Raw genomic sequence first — 13,841 nt, forward strand, 5'->3', positions numbered from 1 at the left:
AAATAATATTTTCTTTATTTTCTTCTATAAATTGGATTAAAGTTTCTAATATGACTTCAGGGTCAACGAAAGGATTTTGTTGAAATTCAGAATCAGTTGTCTGAGGCCTCATTTATTTTATTTTATTTGATAAGAAGAAAAAAATAAAAATTAAGAAAGTTGAAAATAAAAAGGTTAAATTTATGACATATGTATTTGAAAATGATTAAGAATGTTAAGCAAACGCGTTGAATCTCGTTATTGTATATTTGATATAGTCTGGTGGTCAGAATACAATTCACTCGGCACTAACGAGAGGCTGAGGAAGTTCTAGGAACTCCATGACACCATGACCATGATCGCGTATGCAATGAACGTGACGCACAATGACACTCGAGTTAATTAAGGAGAAAATAAAATTCTAAAATTATATCTGCAATAGTTTTTAAATTTATTCAATTTAAAGTTGGAATGATTGGAAAATTTCAGTTTTGGAATTATAAATAGATTGTGATTAATTTGACAAATTTTCAATTATATTAAAATTGAGATAGGTATTAAGGTGGTTTGTGATAGTAATGGTGAGGGATTAAGTACTTACTGTTGTTGTATAGTAGAATTCACTGTCGGAGCAATTCCAAATATATACTGATTTTGAAAGTTTTAATTTACGACTTGTATAATGTAAGAGCAAATTTCCCAGTAATTAATGACTGCTTTAATACGAAGAACAAAGTTAAATTGAGAAATTTAAATGATTTGGATTTATATTGAATGTAGATATCTCTTTCTTTAAGAGAAAGTCAACTGTTGCACTATGATTTTATTTTTCATAAATATCGTTGATGCATCTATTCACGTAATAAGAAAGAATCATTAAAATTTTTATTGCTCTTATGTAGATATTTATATATGTTAATAAAAGTATGGTTCTTTGCAGGTTCAGCACTGTGTGGTGAGGTGTCATATAAAGAAATGTACAACTGGAATATGGTGTGGTGGAGGCCAGTGATATAATTTATTGTTGTCAAAATCACTGTCTCCAATGGAAAATAGGAAGAAGAATTAAACAAGGGATGCTCCGTTATTTTTATTATTAAATTAAGTATAACGAGTAGTTAATTCACTTACGTTGATAGATCAATTATTTGCAAATTTATTGATATAGTATTTTAACTTTATAATTCTTGAGAATAGTATCAGAATGTGAGTCAATTTGTAATTTTATGAGAGTCAATAGCCTGAACTGTAAGTTATTCAAAAGAGTGAGATATATATCTCTAGTATGTATATCTAGTTAACTGTATAAAAGATTTTTATTTCGGAGCTTGAAGGTGGAACAGTTTATTGCATTAGTCGTAAAAGCATACGTCTGGATTGTAATTATAATTGTTTTGCAAAATTGAAGTTGTTAGAGTAATATGATGTCATATAAATGTCAAACACGATGTGTTATAAATAGTAGTTCAATTCGGAATTCTTTTCTTTTTTTTTTATTATATTTTGTTGGAATATGAGTGCGTTTTCTTTTTATTAAAATAGTAATATTCTTCTTGATTGATCATATGCGTATGTGTATGTATTCAAAATAGTGATTTACCTTTATTAATGTCTCTAGTTTTGCTGATTTTCCTGGGCCTTTTCCTCGTACTCTGGACGTCGTGGATCTCCCTCAGGGATGTCAGTGGTAGAGATTGAGGCAGGATGCAGCTTGATTTCAACCAAAGGTTCGGGCCAGCCAATAAATTCGAAGGTTCTTCGCGAGATGGGAGCTTCAACTGAGTCAGATGCAGGAAGCTGATCGAAGAGTTCTACGACAATTCTTTGATTGTCCGGTACGTTAATTGGATTGTCTTTTTCTACTTGGCTGAGACCGTTATCACTGTTCGAAATTTGTCTCTGTCGGCGTAAAGCGGCACGTAGTTGTCTATATCGTTTACCGGCGCGACGAGAACCAGGCATTTACTATAAATTATAATCAAAATTTTATTCTAATTTAAAAAGTTATTCATTTCAGGTTGACAATCTGGATCAAGCGACATTCAAGCAGCTCATCGACTAAGTCTCAGCTCTGCTCGAACTAACACGAGGGGCACGTCACTCTGCTCTATCCCAAGCATGGGTCTCGCTAACGCTCAAGATCCAGACGTACGTTAAATATATAATCAATATTAAATTAATTATAGTAAATACTGGTTGGAGGTGAAGGAACACTGTATTAAAATAATTAACTTGTGAATATTCTGAAATAAGCGACTATGTATTTTAAAAGCTTGAAGATTTTACAGAGATTGCAAGTAATGATTATAAATGTTGGTCACAATTCGAATGTAAAAGGTACAACTGCACTGTACCAGAAATGGGAGATTAATTAACAATAAAGTAGTAATTCTAAATTATAATGTAGAGTGAGTCGAAGCTCTAAATTATAATATAAGACGAGTCGCGAAGACGAGAAAGTAAAGTATTATTAAAGATCTACCTTGACGACACAAAGTAGCTGACGAAAATTAAGTTAAAATACGTTGTTATAATATTTAGTTTCGTCGAGTCGCTGCGTCGAGAGATAGGCATAATATTCGATTTCACTGGTCTCTGCGTTGACATAATATTTAGTCTCGCTGAGTCTCTGCGTCAATAGATAAGAATAATATTCGGTTTCATCGGGTCTCTGCGTCAAGAGATAAGAATAATATTCGATTTCACTAAGTCTTTCTCGCCGTCGCCTATTGCGTCATCATGCGAATAAAAGGCTCTTTGTATTATAATAATTTCGCACTCTTACATTATAATTCTTTTTACAGCAAGAGAGACTTATTAATTTAACTATAGCAAGAGTTATTATTCGTTCTCAAAGTTATTATGTCTCATCATTAATATTTCTTTTCTTTTCATTTATTAATTTATGCTTTTATATTTAAGTTTCCTTTAATTTTCTCTCTTGTTGTATCACATATTTTATATTGACATATCTACTTTTATTATAGTATCCATATAGAAGATTTAATTAATGCAATTTTAATACTGTTATTTTTAATTTATAATTCCTTTCTATTGTGATTCCTTATGGTTTCACTTTAGCATAGGAGACTAGCTCTCCTTTAAATATATATATATAGACATATATATATATATGTATAATACTTGTCGTGCGTTATCTTTTTAGAATATTACTTTTTCATCAATTACACTAAGAGAAAGTCTTCCATGTAGATTTACATGTTGATATATAAAATCAGCTTATTAATATTATTAAATATATTAACTTATATGGATTTCTCAATGTTAGTGTGCGAATACCTTTTGAAATGTGCTTCACTGAATAATATTTCCCTTTTTCTTTTATTATTTTCCTTTTGTTATAGTTATGAAAATGTAAGATTTATAAAGCGATTGTTAGTATGATTTAACTCTAATATAATTAGTTTGCAAGTGTTTCTGTTACAAAGAGAATTTTAGCTTTTATTTGGAAAACTAATATAGTAGTCTAATGATTACAATTTTTTTCTATTTCTTTATTGATAAGGTCAGTATTATTTTGTTAATACTTCTATGCAAGCAACGTCCAATTTAATAGCTATATAATACTATGCTTGATTAAATATTTTATTAAGTTCAAGTTGAGATATGTATATCTCATACTTTGTGTTCATATTTCTAGCGGGACGTTTATATTTTGAAAAATTTAATTTGAAATTTTTTTTTTTTGTGGGACGTCACACTCATCTATTTTATCCTACTTGTAAATTAATAATTTTCAACCAAAAGTTGTTCCTATAATTAATTAACAATAATACTATATAATAACAATAAAAAACATAAAAATTTATTACAAAAATAAATAAATAATTAAAAAAATTTCTAATTTGACTTTGAGGATACACTTTTTAGCCAATTTTACAAATTTTAGCCGCCATTTTTAATTTTTTCATTTTTTGACTTAATGATCCCAAATATCTTTAAATATTCTTACTACCACTAAATTAAGATTTATGCAAAACTACGACTAAATTAAGACAACTTTGGAACTTTACTATTCAATAGATCATAGTTTTGCACCTGTAAAAGTACAATTTAACACGTTTATTTTATGCAACACTTCCTGCAGACCTTATAGCCAAGATTTCAAAAATTCACCTTTAATAAGTTCTGAGATACTTCCACTTGTTTATAAGACGTCAGCCATGTTGTTTTTACTAGTCCATCCTAGGAAGACCGGACCAATTCCATTATAACGAATTTGAAATGACGATAATCTGTTCCGAATCTCGACTTTCCAAATCACTCCCTATAATAATTAATTAAATATATTAAATATAAAAATTACCAAATTTCTTAAGTAACAAGTTAGGATAATACTTAATAGACACTATTGAATAATAAAGACAAAATCCTACTTTAAAGCCACCCTATATATACTTATCTTATATATATATACTTATCTTAAATACCGGGTGTCTAAAAATCATTAACCATAGAAATTGAAAATTTAAATATCTACAATATACTTAATACGTGCATGCAATAAATATAAAATTTTTACCTCTATCTCTCTATATTAGTCTCAAATAAATTAATAATGAAAAAATTAACGAAACCACAAGCAATCGACGCTGATATACAACAGAATACTTCTCTCAAAAACCTGACACCATATAATAGAAATACTAATACAATTTTTGGAAGAAAATAAAGAAAACATTATTTATAATTTAGACGATATTATTATTGAACCTATAAACCAAGCCTCAATTGTAGTGGTTCCTGATAAAAAAAAAAATCTCCTGATTATCAAAAGAGTCAAGACTTAGCTCTCGGCGGTTCCCTGAGTATAGCCGGTTTAAACAGGTTGCCCTAAAAAACTAAATAGACAGCAACCCTGGTATTGACACCGAGATGGACAATAACAGTGGATCGCGAGACGTGACACTAGAACACATTGATCCTGCTCTCGGCGGAGCCCTGGATATAGCCGATTTAGACAGATTACCCAAAAAACTAAATAAAGAGGAACTCTGTTATTGACAATTTTTTTTTTGGTTAACGCAGGGGAAATGCATCATGCATACCCGCCGACCCCACATTAGCTCGTGGGAGAGAGTGTCGGTGGGTTATATGGGACTTTAACCCACTAAAACCTCTGCGGGTGTCCGGTCTGATCGATTGACGGGGGGAGCGTGGGCATTGCCAGTGGCATAATCTTCCACGTTCCCCCCTCAACATTTATGTTTTCCTCGCGGTGCCGGCCAGGTGAGGACCGACACCGCTTAGTCGGAGAGCTGGCTGTGCTGTTCGACTTCCGGCCGTGTGATGTTAATTATTTCAGGCTACGGGAGGGACATCACCTCTCCACGTAGCCCGCCTTCCTCCCACATCGGGGGTGCGAGGTCCGAAGATCAGGGTCCCTACCCCGATCTCCGGTCCCCCCAGTCTCGGGTCTAGGTCCCGGGACTCTCCCTATCTCCTTACCAAAGAGAGACAAGGTCATACGGCCCCTCCATGAGGGGCCGTCCATCCTTCGCCTGAACGGAAGACAGCAGGTGGTAAGAGGGGGGAGGAACGCACTCGCACCCCGGTGGATTTTTCACCGGGCTACGTTCCTCCCCCTTGCCGTCATCCGTTTCCTTACCGAGGCGGTAGGGGTGGGGATGGCGGGGGCGGCATAGCTTCCCCGCCGGCAACCCGGTGGACAGCGGACTGCCCCGCAGGGAGACGATGATGTCGGCGAGGCTGTCGCACAACGTGTCACTCCCTCTCTTTCTCTTTCTCGGCAGCCTCCTTCCGCGACATAACCGTCTCGCAGAAGGAGACACCGCCCTCCATTTGATCTCCTCCTCCAGCATTGCGGCGACTACCGCCCTGGGGAAGAGGTCAAAACCGATGACGTCGATGAGGGCACGGCGCTCATTTACCCACGCCGAACAACTGTCCAACGTGTGCTGCGCCGTGTTCCTCCCATCCTCGCAGTGGTGGCAAGAGGTGGTGCCCTCTTTTCCAATCCTGTGCAGGTACTCACCGAAGCAGCCGTGTCCGGTGAGTATCTGCGTCATCCTGAAAGAGACACCCTGGCTCCCTGTCAACCATTCCGATAGACGGGGGAGCTATGGCCTCGACGGTACTTCGACCCATATTGGTCTCTTCGACCTCTGATAAGGTGGCGTCTCCACCTCACCAGAAGGAGCCGTCGGGCCTGGCTCTTAAATTGTTGCTTGATCTCGACCGTAATGGGGATGTTGTTTCCTGCCTCCCGGAGCTGGCGCACCCGCCGATATACTTAAGCGTGGGAACATGTCACCAGCTCCCATGGGGGCAGGCCGGCCAGGATCGTGGCCGCCCTGTGCGAGACGATGCGGTATGCCCGCGCCGCCCGTAGGGCCATGGGACGCTGAATTCTTCTAAGCGTTTCGCGCAATACGCGATCTCCCACGACTCTCTCGGCCCAGATCGGGGCCTCATATAGGGTCATGGCCTGGACCGTCCCGCACCAGAGGCGTCTGACGACGCCTCCAGGCCCTCCGAGGTTGGGCAGGAGATTGCCGAACGCCGCGGAGGCCTTGGCCACTTTGGGGGTCAGGAGAGCAAAGTGCTCCCTGAACCTCCAGGTGCCGTCTACCTGGAGGCCGAGATATTTAAAACTCAGTCCCACAGATACCAGGGTGTCTCTTCCCAGAGGCAATCGGGTTTCCGGTAGCGCCCCATGAGAGCCGTCGTGCATGAACACGGCTTCGGTTTTTTGTAGCGCGACCTTCAGCCCGACCGCCTCTATTCGGCGCACCACCTCTGTCACCGCCAGCCTCGCCGCGTTGCGCGCCTCTATCCAATTGGCCCCCCCCCAGCCACCAAGGTGTTGTCCGCGTAGCACACCAAGTCGCAGCCTAGGGGAAGCCAGCCGGTGAAGACCCTGTCGTAGGCGATATTCCATAGCAGGGGGCCCAGTACTGACCCCTGCGGAACACCCCTAGTGACAGGCCTGGCCTGCATCGGACCGTCCCGCCCCGGGACAAGGAGATATCGGCCTCGGAGGTAATCCCCGACCATCCTCTGGAGGTATTCAAGGATCCAAAATCTCTCAGGGCCTCCCAGAGCAGGGTGTTGAATGCATTTGCGATGTCCAGGGGCGGGGTGTCACTTGCGGTGACACCCCGCCCCTCTCACTATGACCTTCCGCGAGGGATCTCAAGCGCAAGATCGCGTCGATCGTAGATCTCCCCTCGCGGAAGCCAAACTGCCGGTCATTTAGGTCGAGTCCTACCTCCTTCATACGCCTGACTATACGGCCGGCTATGATGCGTTCCAGCATTTTGCCGGCCTCGTCTAACAGGCATATGGGCCGATATGCCCCAGTGCTGAGAGAGTCTTTTCCCGCCTTTGGAAGAAGGACCAGATTGGTCCTCTTCCATCGCTGCGGGAACACCCCCCTCTTCAGACACGCGGAAAACAGCCTACTGAGGACGCTCGCGAGTTTATCGAAGGTCAGCTTCCATATTCTTCAATGAACTCCATCGGGCCCGGGGGCCTTGCTCCCCCGTAGCCTCTCAAAAATCCCTTCCATCTCCCTTCTTGTGACCCCCATTTTCTCTATCCACCCGGCAGGGATCGCTCCGGTCGCGGGCATTAAGGCCAACGCGCCGGTTGGCTCTAACGGGTCGCCGGGGAACAGAGTTTCGACGATATCGTCAAGATGCTGGGGGTCCAGGTAGTCTATCACTGGGGCGCCCGGCTTCTTCAGTTTCCTGAAGACGGTTTTGTACGGGCGCCCCCAGGGATTCTCGTCGAGAAAGGCGATAAACTCCTCCCATGCCCGACGCTTGGTGCCTCTTATCTCGGCGCCAAGGCGAGTCCTTATCACGCCATAGTTTAGGCGTTCGTTCCGCGCGTCTGGGTGGTCCGATCCTAATCGTCTGGTGGTCCGACGAAGACGACGACTCTGGTGGGCGCATTCAGATCGTAAGGCAGCGATCCCCGGCGTCCACCAGTAGGTCCTCCTTCTCACCTACCCTTCCGAGACAAGGGGCATTGACGTGACGCACGCGTCGACAACCCCAGACATGGAGCGATCTGTCTCGGCATTGGGGTGATATCACCCGTCCTGCCTTCGTCGGGCCAGCAGGCCGTATGGATGCAGGCCAAGAGTTTGTCCTCATCCAGCTTTTTGAGGATCCATCTCAACCTCCTCGGAGGCGCCGTTGTTGGCGAGGATATGGTGCCGTCGCGCGTGAGAACTACCCGGAACCAGATGTATAAGTAGTCTGATCCGGTTTCTACGTGGTCCAGCACGCGCTACTCCGACACCCTTCACAGGACAGCGGGACTAGCTCACGTGAGATCCACGATGGAACCGCCCCGGTGCCCCACGAATGTGTTGCCGCTGTCCTGGTTGAGGATCCGAAGGTCCACGGCAGCGGCTCACGTCTCCACCAGCCCTCCATTGGGTTCGTTCGCGGGGAACCCCACATAAAAGAGTGGGCTGTTATTGATACCTAGGTAGACGACATAACAGTGGGTCACTGCACGTGACAATAGTAATACTAAATCATTCTAAAAATCGCTTTATCAATTATAAATCTTATATTTTCTTAATTGTTATAATAAAAAAAATAACAAAAAGGAAGAAATATTATTTAGTAAAGCATACCTCAAAAGGGAATGTGCACATTATATTCAAAAGGTTAGACAGAGTTAAAAAGATTTAAACCGGCCTAACCCATTATCTAGAATTATTTTCATAATAAAATGTAAATCTACATGGAAGACTCTTTTCTTACTGCAATTGATGAAAAAGTAATAATCTAAAAGCATAACGTATGACAAATATTCTTATATACATATATATTTATATATACCTCTATATATATATATATATATATATATATATATATATGTATATATAAAAGGGAGTTAGCCTCCTATGCTAAAGTAAAACTATAAGGAATCACGATAGAAAAGAATTATAAATTTATAAATGACAGTAACAAATTGCAATAATTAAATCTTCCATATAGATACTATTATAAAAGTAGATATGTCAATAAGAAATATGTGATATAACAAGAGAGAAAAATTAAAGGAAATTTAAATATAAAAGCATAATTAAAAATAAATAAGTGAAAAGAAAATAAGAAATATTAAGAAATAATAATTTTGAGAATGAATATTAACTCTTGCTATAGTTAAATAGCAAATAGTTTTCTTTTCTAAATTAAATTACTACAGCACGTATTTGTTAAATAATTGAATATTCGATTTATACTCATACGAGTAACTTCACAGTGAGTCAAATGAGGATAGCATATGACTGGGCCGCACGCTCTCACGGCAGAAGCAATATTCAGTAGAATTTGTGGAAGCACACAATTCCCGGTGATAGGTTCAAATTGTGATAGTCAACTAAGAGAAATCCGCATTGATTACAGCCGATACGAATTTTATGCGAGAGATTCGTGGAAGTAACACAAACTGAAATTAAGTTATGCCAAAAACCCGATGTGCTGGTAAGAAACATAAACTAAGGCGATTGAAAGCTCGTTTTCTTAAAGCTATAAACGACTATCTTTCTAATTCCACAACCGTTTCCGAACAAACTCCTTTTATCGAACCTTCCTCTTCCAATCAAGAATCTTTTTTTTATATTATAGATTGTAAAGACAATTTCATATCGATACCGATATAGATCCCCGGCTTTTAATAATAAATCCTGCTACCATCGAAGAATTAATAAATAAAAGATTTATTGCCAATTCTTCTGACCTTGAATCCTCTTATACCGAAGAAGGTTAAGGTATAAATTTTGCAAAGCAACACGCCGCTATTCAGCTTGTAATCTGAAGGCGATGCATCATTATTCAAACTCAGAATTGTTCCATCAACTTTATTCCGATCTTTTTCTTATTCTCAAATAGAATTCAACAATTTATTAATAGACAACCGTTTACTTAGCAATATCTTCTCATCAACAAAGTAAATTCATTATTATTTTGTAACTACTCTTTATTTCTGAAGTCTTGTCAGGTACGCAAACTCTTTAATACCTCTCACAAGGAAATAATACACACAAGAAATATTATAACCATCTTTATTCCTTTTTCAACAAATATACAGGCTTTATGTACTACTCATCCCCGCCAACAACGGCGCCTCCGAGGAGGTTGAGATGGGTCCTCAAAAAGCTGGATGAGGACAAACTCTTGGCCTGCATCCATACGGCCTGCTGGCCCGACAAAGGCAGGACGGGTGATATCACCCCAATGCCGAGACAGATCGCCCCATGTCTGGGGTTGTCGACGCGTGCGCTACATCAATGCCCCTTGTCTCGGAAGGGTAGGTGAGAAGAAGAACCTACTGGTGGGCGCCGGGGATCGCTGCCTTACGATCTGAATGCGCCCACCAGAGTCGTCGTCTTCGTCGGACCACCAGACGATTAGGATCGGACCACCCAGACGCGCGGAACGAACGCCTAAACTATGGCGTGATGAGGACTCGCCTTGACGCCGAGATAAGAGGCACCAAGCGTCGGGCATGGGAGGAGTTTATCGCCTCCCTCGACGAGAATCCCTGGGGGCGCCCGTACAAAACCGTCTTCAGGAAACTGAAGAAGTCGGGCACCCCAATGATAGACTCCCTGGACCCCCAGCATCTTGACGATATCGTCGAAACTCTGTTTCCCGGCGACCCGTTAGGGCCAACCGGCGCGTTGGCCTTAATGCCCGTGACCGGAGCGATCCCTGCCGGGTGGATAGAGAAAATGAGGGTCACAGGAAGGGAGATGGAAGGGATTTTTGAGAGGCTACGGGGGAGCAAGGCCCCCGAGCCCGACGGAGTTCATCGAAGAATATGGAAGCTGACCTTCGATAAACTCGCGAGCGTCCTCAGTAGGCTGTTTTCCGCGTGTCTGAAGAGGGGGGTGTTCCCGCAGCGATGGAAGAGGACCAATCTGGTCCTTATTTCAAAGGCGGGAAAAGACTCCCTCAGCACTGGGGCATATCGGCCCATATGCCTGTTAGACGAGGCCGGCAAAATGTTGGAACGCATCATAGCCGGCCGTATAGTCAGGCATATGAAGGAGGTAGGACTCGACCTAAATGACCGGCAGTTTGGCTTCCGCGAGGGGAGATCTACGATCGACGCGATCTTGCGCTTGAGATCCCTCGCGGAAGGTCATAGTGAAGGTCACTTGCGGTGACATCCCGCCCCTGGACATCGCAAATGCATTCAACACCCTGCTCTGGGAGGCCCTGAGAGATTTTGGATCCCCGAGTACCTCCAGAGGATGGTCGGGGATTACCTCCGAGGCCGATATCTCCTTGCCCCGGGGCGGGACGGTCCGATGCAGGCCAGGCCTGTCACTAGGGGTGTTCCGCAGGGGTCAATACTGGGCCACCTGCTATGGAACATCGCCTACGACAGGGTCTTCACCGGCTGGCTTCCTAGCCTGCGACTTGGTGTGCTACGCGGACAACACCTTGGTCGTGGCTGGGGGGGCCAATTGGATAGAGGCGCGCAACACGGCGAGGCTGGCGGTGACAGAGGTGGTACGCCGAATAGAGGCAGTCGGGCTGAAGGTCGCGCTCCAAAAAATCGAAGCCGTGTTCATGCACGACGGCTCTCATGGGGCGCTACCGGAAACCCGATTGCCTCTGGGAAGAGACACCCTGGTATCTGTGGTGCCGAGTTTTAAATATCTCGGCCTCCAGATAGACGGCACCTGAAGGTTCAGGGAGCACTTTGCTCTCCTGACCCCCAAAGTGGCCAAGGCCTCTGCGGCGTTCGGCAATCTTCTGCCCAACCTCGAAGGGCCTGGAGGCGTCGTCAGACGCTTCTGGTGCGGGACGGTCCAGGCCGTGACCCTATATGGGGCCCCGATCTGGGCCGAGAGGGTCGTGGGAGATCGCGTATTGCGCGAAACGCTTAGAAGAATTCAGGGTCCCATGGCCCTACGGGCGGCGCGGGCATACCGCATCGTCTCGCACAGAGCGGCCACGATCCTGGCCGGCCTGCCCCCATGGGAGCTGGTGACATGTTCCCACGCTGAAGTATATCGGCGGGTGCGCCAGCTCCTGGAGGCAGGAAACAACATCCCCATTACGGTCGGGATCAAGCAACAATTTAAGAGCCAGGCCCGACGGCTCCTTCTGGTGAGGTGGAGACGCTACCTTATCAGAGGTCGAAGAGACCAATGTGAGTCGAAGTACCGTCGAGGCCATAGCTCTCCCGTCTATCGGAATGGTTGACAGGGAGCCAGGGTGTCTCTTTCAGGATGACGCAGATACTCACCGGACACGGCTGCTTCGGTGAGTACCTGCACAGGATTGGAAAAGAGGGCACCACCTCTTGCCACCACTGCGAGGATGGGAGGAACACGGCGCAGCACACGTTGGACAGTTGTTCGGCGTGGGTAAATGAGCGCCGTGCCCTCATCGACGTCATCGGTTTTGACCTCTTCCCCAGGGCGGTAGTCGCCGCAATGCTGGAGGAGGAGATCAAATGGAGGGCGGTGGTCTCCTTCTGCGAGACGGTTATGTCGCGGAAGGAGGCTGCCGAGAAAGAGAAAGAGAGGGAGCGACACGTTGTGCGACAGCCTCGCCGACATCATCGTCTCCCTGCGGGGCAGTCCGCTATCTACCGGGTTGCCGGCGGGGAAGCTATGCCGCCCCCGCCACTCTCACCCCCACCGCCTCGGTAAGGAAACGGATGACGGCAAGGGGGAGGAACGTAACCCAGTGAAAAATCCACCGGGGTGCGAGTGCGTTCCTCCCCCCTCTTACCACCTGCTGTCATCCGTTCAAGCGAAGGATGGACGGCCCCTCATGGAGGGGCCGTATGACCTCGTCTCTCTTTGGTAAGGAGATAGGGAGAGTCCCGGGACCTAGACCCGAGACTGGGGGGACCGGAGATCGGGGTATGGACCCTGATCTTCGGACCTCGCACCCTCCATGTGGGAGGGAGGCGGGCTACGTGGAGAGGTGATGTCCCTCCCGTAGCCCGAAATAATTAACATCACACGGCCGGAAGTCGAACAGCACAGCCAGCTCTCCGACTAAGCGGTGTCGGTCCTCACCTGGCCGGCACAGCGAGGAAAACATAAATGTTGAGGGGGGAACGTGGAAGATTATGCCACTGGCAATGCCCACGCTCCCCCCGTCAATCGACCAGATCGGACACCCGCAGAGGTTTTAGTGGGTTAAAGTCCCACATAACCCCCCGACACTCTCTCCCACGAGCTAATGTGGGGTCGGCGGGTATGCATGATGCATTTCCCCTGCGTTAACCAAAAAAAAAAAAGTTTTAATAACAGAGTTCCTCTCTATTTAGTTTTTTGGGTAATCTGTCTAAATCGGCTATACCCAGGGCTCCGCCGATAGCAGGATCAATGTGTTTTAAGAGCTAATAAATCAGAGGATTTTTTTTACTGATCTGGAATTATGATAATAGAAGCTTGGTTTAAAAACTTTTTAATGATGTTATCTAAATTGTAAATATTTTTTTAATTTTTTTCTATAAATTGGATTAAGGTCTCTAATCAGGGTCAACAAAGGTGTCTTGTTGAATTTCAGTATCAGTTGTTTGAGGTCTCATTTATTCCTAATTTATTTGGAGCTAATTAAAGGAGATAGGGATAAGATTTATATGTCTCTTACATGTAGGGGTTGAGAATATTATAGATATTTGGATTTTAAAATTTAACGAGTAATGATTTTTTGACACCCGGTATATAAGAGATGTATATAGGTTGGCTTTAAAGTAAGATATCGTCTCTATTATTCAGTAGTGGGTATTAGGTATTATCTTAACTTATTAATAAAAAATTTGATATTTCTTATAATTAATTTATTTAGTTAACGATTATAGGGAGTGATTGGAAAGTC

At 43.8% G+C, this 13,841-nt stretch overlaps 3 protein-coding genes across 3 annotated transcripts; 2 read left to right on the plus strand and 1 right to left on the minus strand.

The window, feature by feature from the left end:
* Window positions 1-6,253: 6,253 nt before the first annotated feature.
* Window positions 6,254-6,901, minus strand: LOC140674044 (uncharacterized). The gene has a single exon (XM_072907382.1). It carries the CDS (start codon window positions 6,899-6,901, stop codon window positions 6,254-6,256), a length of 648 nt encoding a protein of 215 aa, XP_072763483.1.
* Window positions 6,902-10,447: 3,546 nt separating this feature from the next.
* On the plus strand, window positions 10,448-11,684 carry LOC140674054 (uncharacterized). The gene is made up of 2 exons (XM_072907391.1): window positions 10,448-11,041; window positions 11,133-11,684. Exons 1-2 carry the CDS (start codon window positions 10,448-10,450, stop codon window positions 11,682-11,684), a joined length of 1,146 nt encoding a protein of 381 aa, XP_072763492.1.
* A 548-nt stretch (window positions 11,685-12,232) lies between these two features.
* Window positions 12,233-12,658, plus strand: LOC140674105 (uncharacterized). Its single transcript, XM_072907463.1, has one exon. The coding sequence runs from the start codon at window positions 12,233-12,235 to the stop codon at window positions 12,656-12,658; it is 426 nt and encodes a 141-aa protein (XP_072763564.1).
* Window positions 12,659-13,841: the final 1,183 nt, after the last annotated feature.

The sequence above is a fragment of the Anoplolepis gracilipes genome, chromosome 2, assembly GCF_047496725.1.
Source record: "Anoplolepis gracilipes chromosome 2, ASM4749672v1, whole genome shotgun sequence".
Taxonomy (NCBI): domain Eukaryota; kingdom Metazoa; phylum Arthropoda; class Insecta; order Hymenoptera; family Formicidae; genus Anoplolepis; species Anoplolepis gracilipes.

Excerpts from the sequence above, each read along its gene's own strand:
- LOC140674044 (XM_072907382.1), bottom strand. The coding sequence starts at position 6,901 with ATGGAATATCGCCTACGACAGGGTCTTCACCGGCTGGCTTCCCCTAGG.
- LOC140674054 (XM_072907391.1), top strand. The coding sequence starts at position 10,448 with ATGAGGACTCGCCTTGACGCCGAGATAAGAGGCACCAAGCGTCGGGCA. Across the intron at positions 11,042-11,132 it reads TAGTCAGGCATATGAAGGAG|GTCATAGTGAAGGTCACTTG; the intron begins GTAGGACTCGAC and ends CCCTCGCGGAAG.
- LOC140674105 (XM_072907463.1), top strand. The coding sequence starts at position 12,233 with ATGACGCAGATACTCACCGGACACGGCTGCTTCGGTGAGTACCTGCAC.